A 26255-nucleotide genomic window follows, 5' to 3' on the forward strand; every position below is an offset into this window, starting at 1 on the left:
TCCGGTAGCTCCCTGCGGCAGGGAAAGGCTCCGGTAGCTCCCTGAGGCAGAGGACATGCTCCGGTAGCTCCCTGCAGCAGGGAGGGGCTCCGGTAGCTCCCTGAGGCAGGGGACAGGCTCCGGTAGCTCCCTGTGGCAGGGGACAGGCTCCGGTAGCTCCCTGCGGCAGGGACAGGCTCCAGTTGCTCCCTGAGGCAGGGGACAGGCTCCGGTAGCTCCCTGCGGCAGGGACAGGCTCCAGTTGCTCCCTGTGGCAGGGGACAGGCTCCGGTAGGTCCCTGCGGCAGGGACAGGTCCGGTAGCTCCCTGCGGCAGGGAAAGGCTCTGGTAGCTCCCTGAGGCAGGGGACAGGCTCCGGTAGCTTCCTGTGGCAGGGAAAGGCTCCGGTAGCTCCCTGAGGCAGGAGACAGGCTCCAGTAGGTCTCTGAGGCAGGGGACAGGCTCCAGTAGCTCCCTGCAGCAGAAGATGGGCTCCGGTAGCTCCCTGCGGCAGAAGACAGGCTCCAGTAGGTCCCTGAAGCAGGGGACAGGCTCCGGTAGTTCCCTGCAGGCAGGGGATGGTCCTCCGGTAGCTCCCTGTGGCAGGGACAGGATCTGGTAGCCTCCCTGCGGCAGAAAGACGGGATCCTGTAGCTCCCTGCGGCAGGGGACAGGCTCCGGTAGGATCCCTGCGGCAGGGACGGGATCCGGTAGCTCCCTGCGGCAGGGACGGGATACCGGTAGCTCCCTGCGGCAGGGAAGGCTCCGGTAGGTCCCTGCGGCAGGGACGGATCCGGTAGCTCCCTGAGGCAGGGGACAGGCTCCGGGTAGCTCCCTGCGGCAGGGACGGGATCCGTTAGCTCTCTGCAGCAGAGAAAGGCTCCGGTAGGTCCCTGCGGCAGGGACGGGATCCGGTAGCTCCCTGAGGCAGGGGACATGCTCCGTAGCTCCCTGCAGCAGGGAGGGGCTCCGGTAGCTCCCTGTGGCAGGGGACAGGCTACCGGTAGCTCCCTGTGGCAGGGGACAGGCTCCGGTAGCTCCCTGCGGCAGGGACAGGCTCCAGTTGCTCCCTGAGGCAGGGGACAGGCTCCAGTAGCTCCCTGTGGCAGGGACAGGCTCCAGTAGCTCCCTGCTGCCAGAAGCGGGATCCTGTAGCTCCCTGCGGCAGGGGACGGGCTCCGGTAGCTCCCTGCGGCAGGGACAGGCTCCAGTTGCTCCCTGAGGCAGGGGACAGGCTCCAGTAGCTCCCTGTGGCAGGGACAGGCTCCAGTAGCTCCCTGCTGCAGAAGCAGGATCCTGTAGCTCCCTGCGGCAGGGGACGGGCTCCGGTAGCTCCCTGTGGCAGGGAAAGGCTCCGGTAGGTCCCTGCGGCAGGGAAAGGCTCCGGTAGGTCCCTGCGGCAGGGACGGGATCCGGTAGCTCCCTGCGGCAGGGAAAGGCTCCGGTAGGTCCCTGCGGCAGGGATGGGATCCGGTAGCTCCCTGAGGCAGGGGACAGGCTCCGGTAGCTCCCTGCGGCAGGGACGGGATCCGGTAGCTCCCTGCGGCAGGGAAAGGCTCCAGTAGGTCCCTGCGGCAGGGACGGGATCCAGTAGCTCCCTGAGGCAGGGGACATGCTCCGGTAGCTCCCTGCAGCAGGGAGGGGCTCCGGTAGCTCCCTGTGGCAGGGGACAGGCTCCGGTAGCTCCCTGTGGCAGGGGACAGGCTCCGGTAGCTCCCTGTGGCAGGGAAAGGCTCCGGTAGGTCCCTGAGGCAGGGGACAAGCTCCGGTTGCTCCCTGTGGCAGGGGACAAGCTCCGGTTGCTCCCTGAGGCAGGGATGGGCTCTGGTAGCAGGGAGGCAGCGGGAAACGACACTGCTAAGAAAAGCAGAGTAGACAGGGAGTCAGAGGCACCGACTTTCTCCTGTGCTGGGGGGTGCTTGACCCCTGCTCTGCCCCAGACCTCACTGATACCAGTCAGCTCTGTGTGTTCTTGGGGAACCAGGGCACAGCATCCAGCCTGTCTGACTCATGAAGGACACCCCCCACACACACACCCCCAGCCTCTGCATGAACCAAAGCCGATCAGAGAAAAGACTTGCAGAGAGCAGTGAAGGGTGGTGGGAGACACACCTAGACCCCTCCTGACAGGGGTGACAGGATTAAGGCAACTCCCCAGCCTCATCTGCATCAAAGATGGGCCTGGCAGGCATCTCCGTTAGCCTAGAGAATGGAGAACAGTGATTCCAAGGCAAGGACCACATTGAACTCTGGGACCAGAAAAGCAGGGATGCACTGTGCCCTGGGGGATCCCTGCTCCAGATGTTAATGAACCTATTCCTGCACACTCCCATCTCAACCGTTAGCAGATCAATTCTAGTAGTAAAGCCTTGATTGGTATCCAAAATACTGAAGCCTCCTAATTGCATTGTGAGCTCCCTGGAAGGAAAACCACCCATAGCTAGGAGTGATCAGCCCCTATTGTCTAGCCTAAAGAAAACCCTTGGGTCATATGTTTACCCATAAACAAATCCAGTCTTCTCCCTTGAATCATTGTTATTTCTCTACAAAACCCCCTACCTATGTTCGAGGAAGTGTTCTGATGCCTGGATCCAAACTCCGCATGGTGCTGGGGGCGCTGCCTGTCTCCAGCACTCAGGACCTGAGCTCCCACCATCACCTGGTAACCCCGACCAGCTCCAGCTTCATGGAGTGAGATCTCAGCTCTAGCTCTCTCTGTTTTCTTTTCTGCCTCAGGCAGGTACAGTTTTCTATATTTGACTTTTGTAACCTTTACTAATGTAACTGTTATCTTGGTTCAGGCTCTTCTTGTGTGGTTATCACTATTATTCAATAAATAACTTTGATGATTAAGCTGGTTGCTTCTCTCTCTCTCTGAACTTTACTCTTTTGCGTTTTTAGCTTCCCCATTTACTCTGCAGCAACACTTCTCTTACCTAAGCTAAAGATCCCTGCAGTGCCCCAAAATACCGTGAGGTTTGCTCATCAAGTGGGTTACTGCCAGTACTATTGTAATGTGAAAGTGGGGACAGGGACGTGCTGAAGCTACGACAGACAAGGGTGACAGCGTGGAAGCACTGCTCAACCCAGACTACTGAGTCCAGGGGCATATAAGGGGTCACCCTGAGAGTGTTGATTGACCGCTCTGCTCAGACTGGCTCTGTTAGAGATAGAGTGTGTGTATGTGTTTATCTGGTTCTGGGGCTGGAGGAACCCAGCCCTGGGGAACCTAGGACCTGCAGGATAGCTCCATGGGGGGGAGGGGAGGACTTGCAGAAGGGAGCAGTAGAGCTCCATATGAAAACACTCATGACACAAGCAGCACATTGATAGAATTACAGACACACACCCCTGCCCAAGAAAAGTACCCCTAATAAATCAGCATACCCCAAAGTAACAGGCACATCTGGTAACACCACCCCCACTCCTACTCCATCCCTTCCCCAAGGCCCCACCCTGCCCTACCTCTTCAGGCCCCAGCCCATTCCCGCCTCCGCTCTGCCCTGCCCCACCTCTTTGTGCCCCATTCTGTCTCCTTCCCCAAGCATGCCCCACCCTCACTTCTCCCCACCCCAGCGCCTCCTGCACACCATGGAACAGCTGATCCATGGCAGGCAGGAGGCCCTGGGAGGGAGGGGGAGATGCTGATTGGCAGGGCCGCCAGCAGGTGCGAGGAGCTGGGGGGAAAGGGTGGCGCTGATCGGCGGGGGGCTGCTGGTGAGTGCTCAGCACCCACCATTTTTTCCCATGGGTGCTTCAGCCCTGGAGCACCCCCAGAGTCAGTGCCTATGCAGGGACGTGCTGCTTGGGTGAACAGAGAGCCCTGTAAGGTACATACACGGGTACCCACCCACGGGCTTCAGGGATGTCTTTACTGTACTTGCCTAACCAAAGTCTCACCATCTACACTCGGGAGGCGTGTGGTGTATGTGCCCTGCACACCGTCGAATGGAGTGTGCCGTGTAGACCTACCATAGAACAGTGCCAGGTGAGTGCAACCCCTCGCTAACCAGCAGAGCAGCACTTCCCCACACTGCATGCCCAGCTGGCCTGGCGTAAATGACCAGCACAGAATGGGGCCCTCTGCGCTCCTCGTTCCCCAGTGTCACTGTGTAGGGATCATCCCCCACTCCCTGCAGCCAGGCCCCACGGCCAGCAGCCTGCCCAAAGCTCCCTTAAGAAAGCTCTCCAGGCTGCTCTGGGGCCAGGCCAGCTACAGAGGCTGTAACAGCTCAGATTGTTTCCATTCCCATCAGCTAAAAAGTGACATGTGCAAGGCTCCCCGCTCCTACCGCCCCAGGGGAGCAAGAGGCTGAGCTTTGGGATCAAACCCACATTATCAGGGACCCATTGGGTCAAACAGCAACCTCATATAATTCACATGAAATCATCTGCATTGCACACTCCATACGTCAGGTTTTCCTTTTGCTGGGCCTTGGGGCTGCAGCACCTGGAACTTCTGGCCGCTGGCACCTGTAACGGGGTAGGAACCTGGTCCAAAACCTATTGCCATCAGTCAGTGTCTTTACTCTGATTTCAGTGGCCTCAAAAGCTAGGGCAGGTGAAGCTTCCATCACAGACTGCATCAGGCCAATGGAACTGGCCCCAGGCGGATGCAGTGGGTCATAAAATGGACACAGTAAATAAATCATTTGCTCAATGCAAATTACAGTGATCTCCAGTGATGAGGGACTTTCTTTGTGTGTCACCTACTTCCAATCAATGCAGAGGGACTTTGCTCCTCAGATAACCACACATAGCCAGGGAAGCTCCCCAGCTCTGTTTAACCTGGCTGCTTTCCTCAGGAACATACCCAGTGCGCAGAACAGAATCAGGCTCTCACATGCTTCCTGAGATGTCCCCATGTAAGAGTGTTTCAGGGAAACAGCTACAGAGTGAGGAGTAAAGTGCTGTCACGGACCAGGTGAAGAGACAGGAAAAGAAAAGTAGGACCAAATGCCCCATGCTCTGCATGGTAAGAGAGAAATAGCAGGAAAACAAGGGATCAGCACTAGGATGGGGCTGTTCAATACAGTTCTGAGTGATCTGATTTTTTTAGGTTAATCAAGATTCGGGAGAGAGCGGCACGGGAGATTGAGGGAAACGCCACAAAAAGGAACTAGAATTTCTCAGGACAGTGATCTTGCAACTTCGCAGGCAGCTCAGTGAAGGTGTCTGCTCGGTGCACGCTGCTAAAAACCAGTGACTAGAGAATAAAGCTTTAGGAAGAAGCAATGAGACAATTATACTCTGCAGCTGTATCACTCAGTAGTTTCTTTCCCCTGGAATTCTGCACTCCCGTTAAATGGCCTCATCTAAAATGATATTCCTCCAGCTGAAATCAGAAAGGGACATGGAGGAGCAACCAAACTAGCAGAGACCTTGGGAAAGGCTGTGAGGACCATTTCAGATAGTGAGCAACTTCAAAAGAACAGGCCTGTTTCAAAGAGGAAAAAGAAATTAAAGAGGTAAAATAGTGAAGAGCAAAAGACAAGCGCTGCTATTTGCCCTCTTTGCACAGGATTAATAGTAGGCACCTGATGGAGTCTAAAGAAAATTATTTTTAGACCAGTAATAACTAACCTGTGGAGCTTGCTGCTGCAGGGTATTAGTGAAGCTAATGGCTCAGAGAGTTTATTTTATTCACACAAGAACAGCCCTGCAGGACACCAGCTGAGCTAAAGCTATAGGGTTATTAATTCTCATGCTCCAGATCCCAGAGCATCACCTAGGGTCAGGAAGAACTTTCTCCTCATGGTAGAAATGTCACAATTCTTGCATTATGGAGGGTTTGGAAGCATCTGGAATTGCGGACAGCAAGAGACCAGACTAGCTGGTTTGTGTCAACGTGGGTGATTTATATGTTTCACACTCAACAGAAATTTCCAAGAGAAGCATCGAGCAGGAGACACTGACCGAGATAAGGGCTAGGTACAGGGGTCAGGGCTCACTGTGTCCCAGATGCCCCAGTTCAGGGCTCACAGCCCCACTCCTGGTTGGGGTCGGGGATCACAACACTGCACCTGGCCAGAGTTGGGGCTCGCAGCCCCGCATGGGAGTAGGGGTCGAGGCTTGCAGTCCACGCAGGGGTTGGGGCTTGCGACACCCCACACAACCGGGTCGCAACCCCCAGTTTGAGAACCAATGGGCTAAAAGGAGCAGGGAGCCCGGTCAGGATTCCTTCCAGCGGCTTCGCAATCAGTAGGCATAAGTGAGTGGAGGGTACATCCCATCAGGGGCCTGAGCTCCATCTGATTGGCCAGCAGGGGTCACTGCAGCTCCACCATCTAGGGACTCATTTCCTGCACTGCGGGGACAGAGTTGGCAGGTGGCAACAGTGCGAGAAAACCGGGAAATAGACCAGGTGCTGCAAAAGGAAAGAATCCAACAGGTGAATGAGGAGAGTCAGTCAATGACCCTTCCCTTAGCATTAACCCGGCCCAGGGGCAAACTGCTCTAGTTCGCTCCATGTCAGCCCCCATCATGCTCTGAGCTGGGGATGTCGGGGAGCAGTCATCCCACGCTGTACGTTTAACTGAGGGGAGATTTACTTGGGGCTCTGACTCTCCTGAATTTCCCGTGACTGTGACAAGCTGGTACTTGAATTCCCCCCTACCTAGAAAGGGGAGGGTCCCTCCAGGTCAGGGATCAGGACCAGGGCACGAGTATTAGGAAGCCCAGAGGACAGCGATGCTGGAGTGGATTCAAGCTATATCCGTTGTGTTCCCCGAGGGACGGCGCCACCAGCTCTGGGCTGAGGATCAGGCTGAGCAGGATGGAACGAGCTAGGAGTTTCTCTTTGGGGCACAGATACGGGGACCTGGGCAGCAATGCCAGGGGAGGCTGGTTAACAGCAGTCACAGGGCTCTGGAACTAAGGAATCCAGTCCAGAGCCACCAATGGGTCGCTGGGACGCTCTATACAGACTTGGCGCAGGAGAGGGTCAGGGACCCGGGAATGCCGGGCCCTCGGGCTGGAGTGGGACTCTTGTTCTGGGGGGTGAATACCTTGGGGCAGGATTTTCAGCAGCGACATGACTGAGACAATGTGCCTAATGTGAGATAAAGGGGAACTGATCCCCTGTGTGTCCCTGGCCCCTGCAGGGCTCCCCCGACCTGCCTGGCTGTTTGGGGCAGGGATTCCGGAGCTCACCAGGGCCCTGGACTGTGTCCCCCAGGGAACCTGCCCCAGCGGAACCCGGGAGGCATTTTCCAGATGGAGGGAGTGTGTGGGGAGGAGGCTGCGGGTGGGCAGGAGAGGAGCAAAGGGGCTTCTCTGTGACGGAGGTGCAGCCAGTGATGGAAAGCCTGGCCAGCCCCGCCAGCTCGCCATGGAGCTCACCCTGAGCCAGCAGGATCCACTCTATGGGTCAGAGCAATTCACTTCCCACTTGTACCCAATCCTTGGGGTCTCTGATGCCTGGTGAGAGCAGCAGGTAGTGCCCAGGGAGATGGCCACCTGGGGATGGGGCCACATGGGCTCTAGGAACTGCACTGGGGCCCTGAAAAAACCACTAGTGATCTGGGCTGGCATCACACTGGGAGGGTCTGTATCTTATGAGCAGCCCCAGAGGCATCCAACCCCACCACACTGACTCCCTATGAGACTTTAATGCTTCCTGCTCTGCTCCTGGGCTGCAGCATTGCAATCCGTTCCCTCTGGCTCCCAGGGTAACTCCCAGCAAATCTACATTTACCTTTTTACTCTTTATTTCTCAGGAAGAGGAAGAGGAGGAAGGTGGCGGTCAGCACCTTCTCCAGGAAAGAGCCAATCCAAAGAGCTGGGCTGGAGAACAGGCTCTGACCTGCAGTATCAGATCAGATCAGATCAGCCAATGGACAGGAACCCCCCCGCGGACAAGAGAACTGCTGGCTCCTGACCATCCCGCCCCGGCTCACGTGCACCTTTATGGGCTCCGAGGAAACTGGCCTTTCATGGGCCTTAGCGAGTTCCTGTCTGTGAACAGCAGGTTGGCAAATGGCCCCTGCAGAGTTTGCCCAGCTCTGGCTGGCAGCTGTATCCACACGCTGCTGGCTGGCCCCAGGAAGACCTCGAGCTTCGCAGAGCAGGAGAATAAGGACTCAGGAGCCACCTGCACTCTTACCCCAAAGTCTCAAATCCCTGAGCAGTGTCAGAGTCCTTGGATCCCCAGCTCTGCAGGACTGACCATGTTCCAGCCCCTCTCTAGGGACATTCACACCCTGCAGGGCTGCACAGAGCATCTTCCCCAGGCATAGAGTGAGACCAGTGACATTTCCTGCCCCCAACCTTCCCCTCCCGCTCCACCCACGGGCCCCAGGAGAGCAGAGCCAAGCGATAATCCTGGAATAAAGAGTGGCTGTTACACTGAGGCGCTCCCCTGGCGGAGATGGGCTGAAATGGCCCCTGGTTCCGCAGAACAGACCTGGCATTTCCCAGCAGTGCCAGGGGAGGGTTCGACTGCACATTTACCTGCAGCAGGTGGCTGGGAGAGTCTCAGCATCACACTGGCATTGATGGGGGGCTGGGAATCGTGCACAACCCGACAGGTGAACACGGACTGACTCCTCTGCTCGGTTGCTTTGACCTCCAGGGAGCTCTGGAGTGTGTACGTCCATCTGCATTTCTCGGACAGGGCAGAGGACTTTCCACAGATTCGTTCTCATTTCCGTTCTCCAGCCAGGTGAGACTCGCATCCTTCGGGTAAAACCCCTCCGCGTGGCAGGTGAACGTCACAGATTGTGTTCAGTGCGACGGCACCGCTGGGGCAGTGCCCCTTGCAGCCTGGGTGGAACTGAGAACATAAATATCCAGCGCTCGGCCATCTACGAAATTCTCCTTTTCCTGCTGCGTTACAGGGAAATTTCTGGGGCTGGACAAACAGACCTTCCCCCAGAGCCCATGTTCCACTTGTGACGTGATATTTTTCCATGGGCAAAGAACTTGGCTATCTCTAAGTTGTCTTCCCATGTGTGAGAGCTTTGGCCTTCCCACAGGATAAACCCGGGAAGGAAATGTTTTAAAAGGAACAGAATGCAAAACCCCAAATCGGCCGTGTCCCCAATTTCCCCTCCCCTTCTCCCTGGAAACCCCCCTGACAGACCCAGCCTGGGACATTAAAAGGGAGAGTGGGTGTCTTACCAAGGTTTTAAACAAAGTCAAACACCTTCTCCCCCCCCCCCCCCGCCCTCTACTAGGCTGGAGTAGGGGAGGTGCCAGCCCAGGTGAAGAGTCTCAAAGTTTTAAGGGCACAGGGCAGAGTCCAGATCTGAAAACTGGATTTCAGTGACTCCCCTCTTACCCCCTGACCCTCACCAACCCATCCAAAGGCTGAAGGTCCATCTCTGCCCCTCCTCAGGAGCGGAGCCCCACGTCATCAGCACCGGCTGCGCTCCTACCTCGCAGGGCGTCGCTGAGCTTGTAAGTAGCATGCAGGGAGCCGGTAAGGTGCTGTGCTCTATCTGACAGGTGAGATGGGAGCGGGCATCTGCTCGGGTCAGGCTCACCCCTACGGTGCGGACACGTTGTCGGAGACGCTCTGGTGGTGCAGGAGAGAACCTGGGTCTGGGGGTTCTGGAGTTTGGCACCCATTTTTGAGCCAGGTCACAGTGATGTCTCTGGGGGAGAATCCTCCATTGATGTTGCAGGTGAAAGTCACTGGGGACCCGGCTCTAGCCCCTGCTGGGGGGGCCGGACCACGGACACGGGGCCGACGGAGTACTGGCTGCCGGAGGAGCGTTTTTTCCAGTCAGAATCCCCCTGTGAATGAGAGCCCATGCCCCCCCACCCCACGGGACCCATCTCCCCACAGGGACAGCCGGAGAGCAGCGGAGCCCCAGCCCCTGTGGCTGAGCAAATGCCTGGTCCTCGCTCCCTGTCTCCATGGGGCTGCCCCGGGCACTGGGAGGGGAGGAGAAACCCCCCGGGCTGGGGAGCGATTCCCCCGCTAGCTGAGTGTGAGGAGTCACAGCCGGCTGGGCTGGAGGCTGCGAAGGGCGGCAGAGCGCCCCCCCCCCGCCCGCCAGCTCCTTCTGGAGGGATCAGTGAGAAGAATCAACCCAACACCTGCCCCCCCACAGTGCACCCACCCAGCCAGTCACCCCCCCCCCCGCACACCCTGGCGCGCCTGACACTTGTTTTCGTTGGGGGGCAGCGATTCCTGGGGCTAGAATGGAAATTTTTCCCTCTTCTCCCCACCACATCCCCCTAAAATCCACCGCCCCCCCCCCATACAGGTGCTAGTGTCAACCCAGGTCCCACTTTGCTGCAGTCTCGGTGGGAAGCGCCAGCTCCCCGGTTAGTGTCTGGGCTGAGCTGGGTTGTTCCACCGCCCTGGTACCAGCCCCGGTGGGGAGGGGCGTGTGGCTGGGGGGGGAGCTCACACTCACTGCTCACAGACACGGCGTGCCAGAGCCAGATCTGAACTCCTCATCGGGTCCCAACCCCTTCTTAAACTTCACACAGTGATAGACCCCAGCATCCTCGGAGCGGGTGTCACTGATGCGGATGGTGAAGTCTGTGTCAGAGCCACTCACAGCCCGTGTCACCCGGGGGAATGATCCTGCGTCTGCATAAACGAGCCAGGCGGCCACTGCCCGAGCCCTTAAACCACCTCACGGGTCCTGCTGGAGCGAGCCCAGTCTGAGAGCAGGTCAGAGTGAGAGTCTCTCCCGCTGACACCGACACGGCGCCCTGGGGCTGCAGCAGCTGGAACTCCTGGGCCTCGGCCCCTGGAAGGAGAGAACAGGCCAGGTGGGGGATGCTGGTTGACAAGCCCCAGTCCGCAGCAGCAGGGGGCTGAGTCCCCACCTGGCACCGCTGTGTGGATCCTGCTCCCAGCCCTGCCTAGAGCCGGGCCCTGCCCCGGGAGGGGTGTTAGCTGCCTGGGGAGTAACTTTGTGTCGTTCCACAGCGACCCCTGCAGGCTGCCCCGGAGCCGCGTTTCCAGAGCTCCACCCTGGCTCCTAGGAGCAGGCAGGGACCAGAGAGCTGTTGTGCTGAGCGTAAGCAGGGGAGCCGGGGCAGGGGCAGAGCCGCAGGGGCTTGAGCAGGAACGAGGGCCCAGAGCCCCTGCTGCTACGCTGCTCCAGCCGCAGAGAAGGAGCTTCTGGGGGTGTCACTTACTGCCCATTAACGGGGGGTTATTTGGCCCCATTGATGGCCCCGCACAGACATGGCACCCGACGAAGTCTGAAAGCAACACGATTTAAAGGGATAAAAAGAAATATTTTTAACCCAGTTCTAACCAACCTGTGGAATTCACTGCTGCAAGATGTTGTTGAATCTAATTGCTCAGTAAGATTCTACAAAAGATCAGACCTTTACAAAAATAAGAACAGCCCCTGCAGTGACACCAGCTGGGATCAAGTGTAAACACTGTGACCGGTTCTCACATTCCAAAGCACACGCTGAGCACAGCCTGGGGTCAGGAAGTTCCTCTTGCAAAATAAAATACACAAGGGTTTAAAAACCTTATTTTCTTTACATACAACAATAGTTTAGTTATATATTATAGACTTCTAGAAAGAGACCTTCTGAAAACATTAAAATGCATTACTGGCACGCAAAACCTTAAATTGGAGTGAATAAATGAAGACTCAGCACAGCACTTCTGAAAGTTTGCCAACCCAAGGTTTAGAGCAGCTGGAATTTCCCTCTGTTGCAAGCAGCAAGAGAGCAGACTGGGTGGCTTGTGCCCACCTGGGCAGTATCTATGTCCTACACTCACCAGGGATCTCCAGGAGAAGCAGCAGCACCAAGCATGGAAGAGACAATCCAGACACAGGGGTCGACGGAGCCATTTAGTTGTCAGAGGGGCGACCTTTCAACACCGCAGCCTTTGCCAGCTCTCCACTGTCCAAAGAGATACTGAGAAGTTTGAGGTTCAGGATTGGACCGTCCCCCAATGCAGAAGGAAGTGGATTGCGTTTAGTGACATTTCCTGCTTCACTTCTCTGCAGATTCATTTTTTCACACCATTAATTTTACTTCTCACAGCAAAGCGCTGGTGACCTGTGTTCTCTTGTGAAGCCTCACGTAATCCAGCCTTTGACTGCCACGAGCTTAAGCATCCAGGCTAACGCTGCTGGGGTATTGAAGGGCAGAGAGAGGGGCCCTGGCAGAGGGCTGCTCTTTGGGAAGGGAATTCCCTGACAGTGTTGAAATCTCTTTCCCGAACACCATACCAGAGCATTTACCAGCCACTGCACGTTCAGAAACACTGTCCACAGAGACGTCTGAAAGCTGGGCCCAGAGACCCCTGCTCTGGAGCTAGTCCCTGGCTGTGACTGCTACCAGAGAGGCTCCTTCAATACATGTCTCAGTGGGGGGACAGCACATGGCCACTCCGGGCACCTGATCTGTTAATTAGAGATGGGCTGGGCAGGGAGAGGGTGGATCTGGATTAGATCTAGGCTGGAGTTTGGCTTTGGGAGTTAGTTTGGATCCAGTTTGGCTGAGAGGAGAAAGAAGGTCTGTGCTAAAAGCACTGGACTGGGATCCAGGAGACGTTCAATTATCTGTGATCTTGGGGAAGTCACTGAGTCCTTCAGGGCCTCTGTTCCCATCTTGAAATTGCCTTTGTCTGACTTGGCTCATTCGATGGTAAATTATTTAGGGCAGGGAATTGTCTCTTACCCTGTGTTTGTACTGCACCTGGCACCGTGGGGCCTAGATCTCAGCACTGTGCTCTAGATTGTACAAATAATCCTGATGATCATTAATAAATAAATGGAGGCCGGCATTAAAACATGCCCCCTTCAAATATTTGCATGGGTTAGGATTTGAGAGTCTGTTTTTGTTTTTGTCCCATTTCTAATCTTAAAGCTCCATCAACCTCTGCTCCTCTGTGTTTTCATGTCTGTGCTTCTAGGTCCCTGGTTCTGAGCTGCTTGATCGATTATGTCTCTCATGAGACACTCCAGCGAGTACCCAGCAGCCAGGTGTTGGGTCTCTGAAGTGTAATCGCAAAGGGTGTGACACAAGGGCTTTAGGTTCTGCAGCCACAGTGCAAGTTTCATCAATTTTCAAAAACTGACTCCCCACCCTTCCGCCATGAACATCCACACCACATCCGGCCCCAGACTCTGCACAGCCTGCCTGGGACTTGCCAAGAGAAACAGCCCCAATGGGCCAGATCCAAACTACCTGCCATAAAGTCCTGTGGGGGGCCCAGGGAACTGCCTCTAAATTCTTCTGTCGGGGGCAGAGGAAAAAGTGGCCTTTGCCCCCCATAAAAGCAGCAATTGGTCTGGCCGCAGACATTGTGGAGCTCGCAGTGTCTATCAGAAGCCAGGGCCATCAGCCGGAAAGCTCTGTACGCTGCACCAGCCCCTGGGGCCCTCGCGGCTCCCTTCAGCTCCCTGGCAGGGTGACTCAATGGCCCCCACTGCCAGGCCTCCCTCTGCCAATAGCTGCTCCTGGGTGCCACTAAAAGGAGGCAGGTTGTGTTGTGTGTTGTGGATCTCTGGAAAATGACAGACCACCTGGGCTGTAGGGGCAGAGTTGCCATTGGTGCTGGGAGAAGATGCCCAACCCAAGCAGGCCCAGGGCAGGGTCTGCTGGCAGGAAACACCTTGGGCCCAGCTTTTAGGTGGCTTCAACTTATCTCCAGAAATTGCACATGCCCATTTATCGCCCACACCCTCTGGACGTGGAGTCCCCCCAATCTGGCACATGAACTGGTTGGGTGGTGCTCAGCTCCCCCTGCTTGTGCCAAGGCCCCCTGGTCCCTGCGGACTTATACTCACCACCTGGGAGGCTGAGCCAGGAGATCCGACCCTAGTGTGTAACTTGGTTTTACAAGGACAGATCTGGATGGGTGGCCAGAGAACTCCAAATTCGAAGCAGGCCCAGCCAGCACAAAGGGTGGGGAATACACCATGAACCGTCCTAGTGTCCAGATAAACCGTGCGCCCCGAGCAGAGTCTCCAGGCTCGGCTGGATACAGAGACAGGGTTCCCAGACTGACAATAACCATGAAGCACCTTATAAAGAACACCTGCAATGAACAGATGAGTCGCTACATTATCTGTTCACTCACAGACACTTCTCTAGGGTGGGGTTAAGGAAGCTCCTGCACAGTGTGGGGAGGGGGCTCTGCCCCCCCCCTCCCCCCAGGCCCACCAGAGACGTGAGACATTAAACAGCTGCAAACGTTAGGGAATTGCTCCATGACATTCCTGCCCCCAACTCCATCCCCATGGGAACAGCAGCTTTAATCCTGGTATGGGGCAGGCCAGCTGGCTCAGCAGCACAAGAGCTGCAGACTCTGCAGTCAGGGGTGACTTCAAGCATTGCCAGATTTTGCACAAATTTCTCCTGCCTCTTCACAGCTGAGCAGAGGCAGGAGGCTCCAGCCGGAGTCCAGAATCACAAGAAAGGCACAAACCAGCACTACAGATGGTCAGGGCTCCCTGCTCCCATCGCCTCCGTGTCCCAGAGCACAGACCAGCAGGGTAACTACAGGATCCAATCTTGCCCAGAGCAGAAGGCGGATGCTTAACAGGGGGGAACGGGGGTGCCACAAATTGTTTCATTTTCACTGTACTTCGGCTTCCATTTACCACTGTGTCTTCTCCTCCCTCCCATCTCACAGTCAGGCCCAGAGGCCTCCTGCAAGAGGAGAATAGAGTTGAATCAGGCTGCTCCATCACTGGGCCAGGGCAGCCCCACTAGACTAGTTCTCTCCTGTAAATCACGGTGTCACATCTGTAAAACGCCCAGCTCCTGCCAGCCCAGGGAGCAAGAGTCTGAACATCAGCGTCAAACCCGCAGGACTCAGGTGAGCTGCTTCGGGGCCACTGGGTCTCACAGACATGCTGTGTGTTACACCTGAATCCTGTGCCTTGTACCCCATGTTCGAGCTCTGCTCCCCGAAGCGAAGGTCAATGCAGACAGCACAGAGAGACAGGATGAAGGGGGCAGGGAGCCACGTCAGGAATTCATTGTCAGCTGCTCCATCAGGAGGTGGGTGAGTTTGGTACAGCTCATCAGACCTGGGCTCCATTGGCCTGGCCAGCGGGGGTCACTGCAGCCCCATCTATGAACTCATTTCCCAGACTGCAGGGACCGACGGGCAGACAGAGAAGTTGGCAGGCCACAAAGGGTGCAAGAAAACCAGGAAACAGACGTGGGGCTGGTAAAGGAAGGAACCACAGAGATGAAAGAGGAGAGTCAGTGCATGACCTTCCCGTAGCATTAACCCAGCCCAGCAAGGAGACTCCCCAGGGCAAATGCCACACATGCCCAGTCAGGAGAAGGGTAAATCATCATCCAGCTGAAGGTTTAAACTGAGAAAAAAAGGTAGTTGGGACTTTGCTTCTGAAATGTCCTGCGATTATGAGAAGCTGGTAATTGAATTCCCCCTCCCCTAGGAAAGGGGACGACCTCCCCAGGTCATAGATCAGGATATGGATGGTAGGAAGGACTGAGAAGGCTAAGAACAGGGAGAACTACAGCTGTCCCCCTGGTACCTTCTTGGGAGGTTGCAACCAGCTTTGGGTTGGAACCTGGGCTGGCCAGGACAGGGAAGCCCAGAGCGGAGTGAGCTGAGATAAGGCAGAGTGACCTGGGGAGGGGGCCCACCACCAGGCAGGGCGTGTTACATCAGCTTCATTGCACTCCAGCTAAGGAGTCCTGCTGGAATCCACCCCAGAGACAGCAATCGGGCATGGCCACTTGCATAGACGCCACCAAGAAATGGATCAGCCGCCTGGTAACGCCAGGGAGGAGATGGTTTGGCAGGGAGAGGGTTAATACACTGGTGGAAGCTTTCCAGCAGCTACCTGTTTGGGACCTTACACTTAGCAACAGAAGAAAATCTCCCACCTGGTCTGGGCTGGCAGGGCTCATCCTGCCCCAGCTGGGTGTTTGGGGCAGGGACTGGCTGGCCAAGGGCCCTAGAGTGCCCTAAACGCAGGAAGGGCGTAGGTGCCACCCATCACTGCTATGTTAGTGGAGCTACTGAGGTCATACTTGGCTCAGAGATGCCCCAGTTGTCACAGACACGGCTGTGCCAGCACCGGCTCTGAACTCCTCATTGGGTCCTGTCATGTTCTTCCTCAACTTCACACAGTGATAGATCCCGGTGTCCTAGGGGAAGGTGTCACTGATGCGAATGGTGAAGTTTGTGTCAGAGCCACGCACAGCCTGTGTCACCCGGGGAAATGATCCCGTGTCTGTATAAACGAGGTGGCGGCCATTGCCCGAGCCTTTGAACTACTTCACGGCTCCTGCTGTAGCATTCGCAGTCACAGAGCAGGTCAGAGTGAGAGTCTCTCCCGCTGACCCCGATACGGCGCCCTGGGGCTGCAGCAGCTGGAACTCCTGGGCCTCGGCCCCTGGAAGGAGAGAACAGGCCAGGTGGGGGATGCTGGTTGACAAGCCCCAGTCCCGCAGCAGCAGGGGGCTGAGTCCCACGCCTGGCACCGCTGTGTGGATCCTGCTCCCAGCCCTGCCTAGAGCCGGGCCCTGCCCCGGGAGGGGTGTTAGCTGCCTGGGGAGCAACTTTGTGTCGTTCCACAGCGACCCCTGCAGGCTGCCCCGAAGCCGCGTTTCCAGAGCTCCACCCCGGCTCCTAGGAGCAGGCAGGGACCAGAGAGCTGTTGTGCTGAGCGTAAGCAGGGGAGCCGGGGCAGGGGCAGAGCCGCAGGGGCACGAGCAGGAACGAGGGCCCAGAGCCCCTGCTGCTGCGCTGCTCCAGCCACACAAATCCCAGGGGTAAACTAGAGGCAGGCCAGCTTCATAGCTTCCCAAGCCCAGCTCTTCCCACCCACCAAGGGCTCGTGGCACCTCTCCATTCCCGCCTGTGCACCACCTGCCAGCCCCTTCCACCTCAGGGCCTCCCTGCAACTCCACCACTCCCTGCCTCATGACAGGCTCTAAGTGTCCCCTCATTCCACCGTCTCCCACACCAGGGTCCCCCTTTCCTCAGGGGCTCTGTGCGCCCCCCCTCATTTCCCCTTCCTCCCTCTGCCATAAACCAGTGGCTCTGTGTGCCCCCTGCCCATCTCCCCTGTACCAGAGTCCCCCATTTTCCCCTTCCACCATGCCCTGCCATTTCCCTCACTGTTATCAGGGCCCGTGCAAGGATATTTTGCACCCTAGGCGAAACTTCCACCTTGCGTCCCCTACTCCCCCCCGGAGCATCGCTTATTATAAATTTTCAAAAATGAATACAGTGGAGTCACATCTTACTTGGGAGTTAGGTTCTAAGGTCAGCGCATAAGAGGAAAATCGTGTATAGTGAAAATTACCATAAAGTACAGTAAATACAGTATACACCAGAACAGGGGTCCTCAACCCATGTATTTATTGATGGGGGGAGGGATAGCTCAGTGGCTAGCACACTGGCCTGCTAAACTGAGGGTTGTAAGCTCAATCCTTGAGGGGACCACTTATGAATCTGGGGCAAAATCAGTACTTGGTCCTGCTAGTGAAGGCAGGGGACTGGGCTCAATGACCTTTCAGGGTCCCTTCCAGTTCTAGAAGATAGGTATAGCGCCATATATTTAACCTACAGCACACTTGCCAAAGGTGACACATGAGCTGATTTTTTTTTTTAATGGCAGGCTGCAGGTCCCAGTCACCACTGAGCCTGCTGCCTGCCTGGGGTTCCATTCACTCAGCTGCCAGCCGGGGTCCCAGCTGGCAGCTCCACTCAGCCTCCTGCCATCACCCAGGCTTGCAGGAGGCTGAGCAGGGTCAGTGGCCGAGACCTTGGCTGGCAAGGGGCCGGCAGCCAGAACCCCAGAGCGTCAGCAGGCTGAGCAGGGCCGGCAGCTGGAATCTCAGCCCACTGCCAGCTGGGATCCCAGCCGCCGGCTCCTCTCAGCCTCATGGCGGCCGGGGTGAACGGAACCCCAGGCCGGCAGACGGAACCCTGGGTGAACGGAACCCCAGACCATTCACCCAGGCCTTCAGGAGGCTGAGCGGGGCTGGCAGCTGGGACCCCACTGCCAGCCCTGCTCAGCCCACTGCCGGCTGGGCGAACGGAACCCCAGGTCGGCAGCACACTCAGCAGTGGCCGGGGCCCACAGCCTGCCATTAAAAAAAATCAGCTTGCGTGCCACCTTTGGCATGTGTGCCATAACTTGAGGACCCCTGTTCTAGTGTATACTGTACTTTATGGTAATTTTCACTATATGCGATTTTCCTCTTACACAGTGACTTTAAACCTAACCCCCCATGTAAGATGTGACTCCACTGTAGTGTAAAGAAAAATTTTGGGGCACTGCTTTTTGGCACCCCCAAATCTTGGCGCCCTAGGCGGCCGCCTAGTTTGCCTAGTGGATACACCAGCCCTGATTGTTATTATTTCTTTTCCTTCTGCCCGGGAGAGAAGTCATGGAGGATATCAGCATGTTACTCTGCCCTGGGATGTCGGGCAGAGCTGACCTGTTAAACTGGAAGGTGTTTATGGGCTGTCATCACCCAATTCTTCGATCTCGAGCTAGTTACTGACCGAGCTGAAGCCAGTGTGCGAGCTAACCAGAGACAAGGGGCTCCATGTGTCCCCCACTTCTGCCTTCTGCTTTTCCAGTTTTCACCAAAATCAATTGGCTTCCTCCTGTTTGGCACCTATAACCATTCCTGAAGTGTTGGGATTGATAGATTAAAATTCAAAAGTTCCTGTGTTACGTCCAGCCAGGAGAGGAGTAGGCTGCAGGCCTTGCTTCCCTCAGCGATAAATCACCAGCTCAGTGTATGTTACAGAGGGACCACTAGCGACGAGGGCTGCTTTGGATGTCACCCACTTCCCATAAAGGGAGAGACACTTTGCTCCTCAGACATTGCCACCCGACATGGCAGCCCCACTGGGTTGGCAGAGCTCTGTAGCAACGTGCTGAGTAAATGAGACTCTCACAGACTTGACCATGGTAAACTCCCCCACGGGACTTTTTACAGGCGCCAACTTTGGGATGAGAGGTGTCAAGTGAAGCGAAGGGAATGAAAGGGTAGGAACCAATGACCAGTTCTCAGTCTGGGAAGGGTACGGGAACCCAGGGCTCAGTATCAGGCTGGATGATCTTCCGGGTATTTATTAAGTGTCCACAACAGCAGTTCAGTAAGGTGACAACTGGAAACCGTTGGATTGATCAAGCTGGGGTGACGGGGACGGTGGGGTCAGGAGGAGCAGTGCATGCTCATGGGCTCTGACCCTGTTGTAATTTCTCAGGACAAAGGTCTAGGCAGCTCTGGGGGCAGCTCAGTGAAGACAATTTCTCGGTATACATGAACTGCAAAAAGAATGGAGTGAGACCGAAGAATCTGTGAAAAGGGGGCTGGGCAATAAGGTCTCAGCCCCGCTCCTGTATCCAAATAGGATCTCTGTACACCACAGAACCCCTTCCACTGTGATGGGACGGAGGCAAAGAACGGCTCGCCAGGAGCAAGCTGTCACCAGCTGGGGTCAGGAAGAAGTTTCCTCTCATGGTATAAAATAATACAGGGGCTTAGATCTTCCACTGACGCATCGGGAATTTATTACTGTTTCAAGGAGCAGGAAAGCAGTCTAGACGGTTTGTGCCCGCATGGGCAATACACGTGTCACTTACCAGGGATTTCCAGGAGAAGCAGCAGCACTAGGCATGGCCGAGACAATGCAGACGTATGGGTCAAGAAAGCCATCATGATGGCAGTGGGGAGACCCTTCAACACTGCAGCCTTTGCCAGTTCCCCATTGGCTCAAGAGATATTGAGAATTCGGAGTTAGGGATCAGACCATCCCCTGATGCAGAAGGAAGTGGATTGCATTAGTGACATTTCCAGTTTTGAATCTGTGCAGGCAAAACTGTTTTTTCCCCACTCTTAATTTTACTTCTCACAGCAAAGTGGCTGGTGACCCGTGTTCTCCCATGAAGCTTCATAGTCCAGCCCTCTGACCCCCATGAAATAAAGCACCCAGGCTAACACTGCTGGGGTATTTAAGGGGGAAGAGAGGGCCTTGGCAGAGGGCTGTTCTTTGGGAAGGAGATTCCCCAATGATGTTTAAGACAAGGAAATCTGCCCACACCCCCCAAAGTCAGACCAGAGAATGTACTATCCGCGGCATGTTCAGCCACTCCCTGAGACCCCTGTTCTGTAGTGATTCTCTGAACAGGGCTGTTAATCTGACAGGCCCCTTCAGTGCTCATCTGAGTGGGCGTGTCATAAACAGATAGCTAAGGGTTAATGTCTCTTTCACCTGGAAAGGAGTAACCTGAAACACCTGACCAGAGGACCAATCAGGAAACAAGACTTTTTCAAATCTGGGTGGAGGGAAGTTTGTGTGTGAGTCCTTTGTGTTCTGTCTGTCACTCTCGGCTATGGGAAGGATTTTTCTGTCTCCTGCTTTCTAATCTTCTGTTTCCAAGTTGTGAGTACCAAGATCATAAAACAATAGGGGTTATTGTTTTTTTTCTTTTGTATTTACATGTGTGTAGTTGCTGGAGTGTTTTGAATTGTGTTCTTTTGAATAAGGCTGTTTATTCCTATTTCTTTTAAGCAATTGACCCTGTATTTGTCACTTTAATACAGAGAGACCATTTTTATGTGTTTTTCTTTCTTTTTACATAAAGCTTTCTTTTTAAGACCTGTTGGAGTTTTTTCTTTAGTGGGGAACTCCAGGGAATTGAGTCTGTAGCTCACCAGGGAATTGGTGGGAGGAAGAAGTCAGGGGGAAATCTGTGTGTGTTAGATTTACTAGCCTGACTTTGCATTCCCTCTGGGTGAAGGAGGGGGGTCGGGGGGAGCTTGGCTCTCTCTCTCAGCACTTGTGTTTCCAGGACTGGAAATAGGGAGGGTGGAGTCCCTCTGTTTAGATTCATGGAGCTTGCTTCTGTGTATCTCTCCAGGAACCCAGGGAGGGAACACCTGGAAGGAGGAGGGGGAAGGGAAATGGTTTATTCCCCTTTGTTGTGGGATTCATGGAATTTGGGTCTTGGGGTCCCCAGGGAAGGTTTTGGGGGGAACCAGAGTGCCCCAAAACACTCTAATTTTTTGGGTGGTGGCAGCTTTACCAGGTCCAAGCTGGTAACTAAGCTTGGAGGTTTTCATGCTAACACCCATATTTTGGACGCTAAGGTCCAAATCTGGGAATATGTTATGACAGGGTGGAAGTCACTTGACTGCTCACAGCACATGAACCATGTGAACAGGCCAAGGAGGTGGGGTTGGATCTGGATTAGGTCTAGGCTGGGGTTGGGTTTGATGGTGGAGATCTTATGAGACGAGCTTTTCTCTGGAGAGCCAAACCTGAGCCACGAAATGGCCTTTTCCAGTTTTGGGTCCAATGCAGAACTCACACTGCGGGAGCCAGGAAGGTCTTGTGGTTATGGCACAGGTGAGCTGGGTTCTTTCACCATATCTGCTACGGAGTCACCTCGTGGGTCCTTAGGCAAACCGCTTACTATCTCCGTGCTTCTGTCTCCAGCGGTGCAGTGGGGATAACAGCACCTTCCTTCTTCTGCCCCTTGTCTGTCTCGGCTTCATAGACAGCAAGTTCTGTGGGGCAGGGACCGTCAATTACCAGCGCCTAGCGCAACGGGGCCCAGACGCTGCTGTGTCCTCCAGCACCCTGTAATAACGCTAATGAAGAAGTAAATGGATGGAGTGATGAACAAGAGCCCTTTGCCTTGAAGGGGTTTGGATTTGAGACACCACTTTGGGTCCATTGCTAGTGTTCAAATGGTATGAACATTCCCTCCCCGTGTTGTAACCCTTCGTTAGTTTGGGCACCGCCGGGTCTTTTCCTGAGCGATGGCTCAAGCAGCAGGGCAGGCACTGAACGTGATAATTACGTATGTGCCAGTTGTTTCTGTTTCCTGTTGTGACTTCTCCTTTTCCTTTGCCAGCTGAGCTGGCTGAGCTCAGACCATTGTTAAACCTACAGGGCTGACTGGTCTCCAACCTTCAGCCCTGCAAATGGCTTTCCGCACGTTGGCGCGGCTTCAGCTGCTGAGCTTGTTGCTGGGTCTCTCTTCCATGGACAGGTCAGGTGAGTACACAGCAGGCAAGCGATGGGAGCTTCGCAATACAATTTGGCTGGGTTAACGAACAGGGAAAGGAATCAGCCAGTTAGGGATCTCTGTGCAGGGGGGAGACAGAGACAGATGTCTATTTATAAGACACAGAGAGAGAGAAAGTGTGTGTGTGTGTGTGTGTGTGTGTGTGTGTGTGTGTGTGTGTGTGTGTGTGTGTGTGTGTGTGTGTGTGTGTGTGTGTGTGTGTTTAAAATAACCACAGAGCATTTACCCTCCCGGGGAGCCTGGGACATGGCGTTGCAAGGTTAAAGGTATTTCCTGGTGAATGGGACTCGACTCTGCAAAAACATCACAGCTCTTGGACTCTTTTCCAGGAGCTCCTCTGCAGTTTTCCTCCAGGTACATGCACAGAGCACAGACCAGGCAGCACCCACGTGTCCTGTGCACTTTGCTTGCACCCAGCTCTGCACTGTTGTGACCTCCCTCCTGCAGAGCTGGGCTGCATGGAGTCAAGGCAGAGCTGGTTCCACATCACCTGCTTGGTTTTACAGCAGAGCAGCGAGTGATGTTAATCCTGGAAGAGCTGCTGGGACCCAGCTTCTTAAAGAGCAGCTGACGCTGGACAGAAAACTCCTGAAAAGCTTTATACTTAGAAATGAGTCCTCCCCGCCTCTTCCCGCATTCACTGCTTCTCCAGGGGCTTATTTCCTTTCAGTGAGGAGATCTGCAGGAGAACAGGGTCTTGGTTTGTGCAGAGATCATCTGACCCATCCGCTTCCCCTTCCCATCCCCCTCTGCCATCACAGCTTTGATGATCTCCCAGCCCAGCTGCTCCAGGTGGGGAATAACCAGCAATAACGCATAACCTCTTAAAGAGACAAAGTTCCTGCTTTCGTGCAACCACCCCGAGTTTATAAATAAAAAAAGGGAAGAGAAATGCCCAGGCATAACTTGCAGAGTCACTCTGCACAGAACGTTGTTTCCAGGTTTGCATGTTCAGCACAAGCAACACACGGAGCCGATTCTGCCTCTGCCAAACAAGTGACTTCACCAGCATCCAGCCAGGAACATGGCAACCCATGACCTGCCCCAGACTCTGCACCGAGAGAACCAGACTCAACTTCTCTGCAGTACTAGCCATGGGATGTGCCCTGGGCGGCTCTCTGAATTCTTTTCATGGGGCAGGGAAAAGGGCAGGCTTTGTTCTGCCCCCAGTAGCAGCACTATCCCCAAACATGGATCTTGAAGGATCCACTAGATAGCATGGCCACCAGCTTCCAAGCTTGCAGCTTCACGTTGACTCCAGGGCCTTCTTCAGCTCCCCTCTAGCTCCTGGCAGCACAGCTCCATGGAAACCCCACGGCCAAGGCTCCCTCAGCCAGCAGCTGCTCCCTGATGCTCATAAGTGGAGGGCTCAATGCCATGGAGTGAAGCTCCAGAAGAGGGTGCATGGGGTTGCTGGGCAACGTTGCCACAGGGTTTGGGGGGGGGGGCATAATCTTATTGGATCTGGGGACTACCAATCCCAATACAAGCCAGTCCAAGAGCAGAATCTGGGCCTGTGGGCCAAAGCATTCAGCCAGCCTCAACCAGGCATCTAATAGGGCATGCAAATTGTGCACTTCACACACGCACAGACACACACAAAGCTTTGCACATGCAGTCCCCAGATTTGTGCATAGGAATTGGGTAATTTGGTGCCCAACCACCCATCTGCTAGGGCAAAAGTACCTGTTGATTTAAGACATGCCAGTGTGGAGGCCCAGGCTGGGAATTTGCCCCTGGGTTGTAACTTGGTTTTTGTTTACAGCACCAGGAACATTAAAGGTTCAGGTGGGAACAACCCCCCATCTTGATCTCCTGGGACTCAACAAAGTGAGGAGTTTAGATGGGACTGAGCAGAGTGCAGGGAGGTAAATGGTTAAACCCAAGAGACATCAGACCAACTATGGGCTTCCAGAACCAAGTCTCCAGTTCCTCATGGGTGGAGAGGAAGATCTCACCCAACATACTGTGAGCACTTGCAAATAATACACAATATAAGGAATAATAACAACTTCTTATCCTTGTCATTAACTAAAACTCGCCCACACTGTCTCTGCACTGCAGGTGCCGAGGCCCAGGAGTTCCAGCTGCTGCAGCCCCGGGGCACCGTGTCGGTGTCAGCGGGAGAGACTCTCACTCTGACCTGCTCTGTGACTGGGCTCGCTCCAGCAGGACCCGTGAGGTGGTTCAAGGACTCGGGCAGTGGCCGCCGGCTCGTTTATGCAGACGCAGGATCATTCCCCCGAGTGACACGGGCTGTGCGTGGCTCTGACACAGACTTCACCATCCGCATCAATGACACCCTCCCCGAGGATGCCGGGATCTATCACTGTGTGAAGTTTAAGAAGGGATTGCAAGGACCCGATGAGGAGTTCAGATCTGGCGCTGGCACAGCCGTGTCTGTGGGCGGTGAGTGCGAGCTCCCCCCAGCCACACACCCCTCCCCACCAGGGGCTGGTACCAGGGCAGGAGGGAACAAACCAAACTCAAACTCTTCCTGCCCATTCTGTTCGCTATTCTTGCAGCTGTAACAGGCCTTGTGCGTTATAGAAGACACAGGACTCAACAGTAACTGAGATAATGATGAATCTTCGTAAGGCTGCAGGACACAGGCACACCCTGTGGTTCTCCAGCTTCCAGACTAACACGGCCTGTGCTGCCCAGTGTCACCACACAGCATCCCCCTGAATCCTGGCCTGGGTTTTTAACATAGATTCCAAGGCCAGAAGGGACCTTTGTGTCTAGCCTGACCTCCTGGATAGCACAGGCCAGAGAATTGCCCCAGAATAATCCCTAGAGCGGCTCTGTTAGAAAAACATCCCAGCCTTGATTTAAACACTGTCAGGGATGGAGAATCCTCACAACCTGTGGGAAGTTTTTCCAGTGGTTAATTACTTGCATTGTTAAAAAAATACGCCTTGTTTAGCTTCAGCTTCCAGCCATTGGATCATGTTAGACCTTTCTAGACTGAAGAGCCCGTGATTAAATGTGTTCCCCAATGTAGGTACTTATGGAATATGATCAAGCCATCTGTGACAGGTTGGATCACAGAATCCCCACCTGATGTGCCAAAACTACTTCTGCCCCTGTTTTCCCTGCCAGCTCAGGACTCCAGAACCCTGTCTTGCTGAGCCAGACACTCCTGTCTGCTCCAACACAGACCCAGGGTCTGAACCACGTGCAGCAAAGCTGAAGACTTAACTGAAAGCAACTTAAGAAGTGTTCCTGTCTTTAACACTCAGATGCCCAACTCCCAATGGGGTCTAAACCCCAAATAAATCCGTTTTACCCTGTATAAAGCTTATACAGGGTTAACTCATAAATTGTTCATCCTCTATAACACTGATAGAGAGAGATGCACAGCTGTTCCGCCCCCCCCCCCCCACACCCAGAGGTATTTTTACATACTCTGGGTTAATTAATAAGCAAAAAGTGATTTTATTAAATATAGAAAGTAGGATTTCAGTGGTTCCAAGTAATAGAAGACAGAACAAAGTGAATTACCAAGCAAAATAAAATAAAACATGCAAGTCTAAACCTAATACAGTAAGAAAGCTGAATACAGATAAAATATCACCCTTAGAGATGTTTCAATAAGCTTCTATCACAGACTGGATGCCTTCCTAGTCTGAGCACAGTCCTTTTCCCTGGCACAGCCCTTGTTCCAGCTCAGGTGGTAGCTAGGGGATTCCTCATGATTGCAGCCCCCTTTGTTCTGTTCCACCCCCTTATATAGCTTTGGCACAAGGCGGGAATCTTTTTTCTCTCTGGGTCTTCCCCCGCCCCTTCTAAATGGAAGAGCACCAGGTTTAAGATGGATTCCAGCTCAGGTGACATGTTCATATGTCACTATAAGACTTCATTACCCACTTGTAAGTCTTCCTGTATACGTGTGTGCTGGCAAGTAAAACAGAGCCATCTACAGACAATTGTCCTGGTTAATGGAGCCATCAAGATTCCAAACCACCATTAATGGCCCACACTTTGCATCATTACAATAGGACCTCAGAGTTATATTTCACATTACTAGTTTCAGATACAAGAGTGATACATTCATACAAATAGAATGATCACACTCAGTAGATTATAAACTTTGTAATGATACCTTACAAGAGCCCTTTTGCATGAAGCATATTCCAGTTAAATTATATTCACACTCATTAGCATATTTTCATAAAATCATATAAAGTGCAATGTCACAGCATCCCTTAACCTTCTCTCTGTTAAGCTAAACAGATTGAGCTCCTGGAGTCAATCAGTATAAGACAAGTTTTCTAATCCTTTAAATGA

The 26255-nt window shown here is 54.4% G+C and overlaps 1 protein-coding gene and 1 pseudogene across 2 annotated transcripts in view; one reads left to right on the top strand and one right to left on the bottom strand.

The window, feature by feature from the left end:
• Positions 1–5816: 5816 nt before the first annotated feature.
• Positions 5817–11853, bottom strand: LOC115635056 (annotated as a pseudogene).
• A 9930-nt stretch (positions 11854–21783) lies between these two features.
• LOC115635018 (tyrosine-protein phosphatase non-receptor type substrate 1-like) overlaps positions 21784–26255 on the top strand; it is a 79734-nt gene continuing 75262 nt past the window's right edge. The window contains exons 1-2 of one of the 2 annotated variants that reach the window (XM_030533204.1): positions 21784–21934; positions 24030–24374. In XM_030533204.1, the coding sequence (XP_030389064.1) occupies positions 21862–21934; positions 24030–24374 (418 nt within the window). In that variant the 5' untranslated portion in view covers positions 21784–21861. The remainder of the gene's footprint in view (positions 21935–24029; positions 24375–26255) is intronic. The other variant, XM_030533205.1, reaches the window with a different exon arrangement.

This window comes from Gopherus evgoodei, chromosome 14 (genome assembly GCF_007399415.2).
Source record: "Gopherus evgoodei ecotype Sinaloan lineage chromosome 14, rGopEvg1_v1.p, whole genome shotgun sequence".
In the NCBI taxonomy this organism is placed as follows: Eukaryota; Metazoa; Chordata; order Testudines; family Testudinidae; genus Gopherus; species Gopherus evgoodei.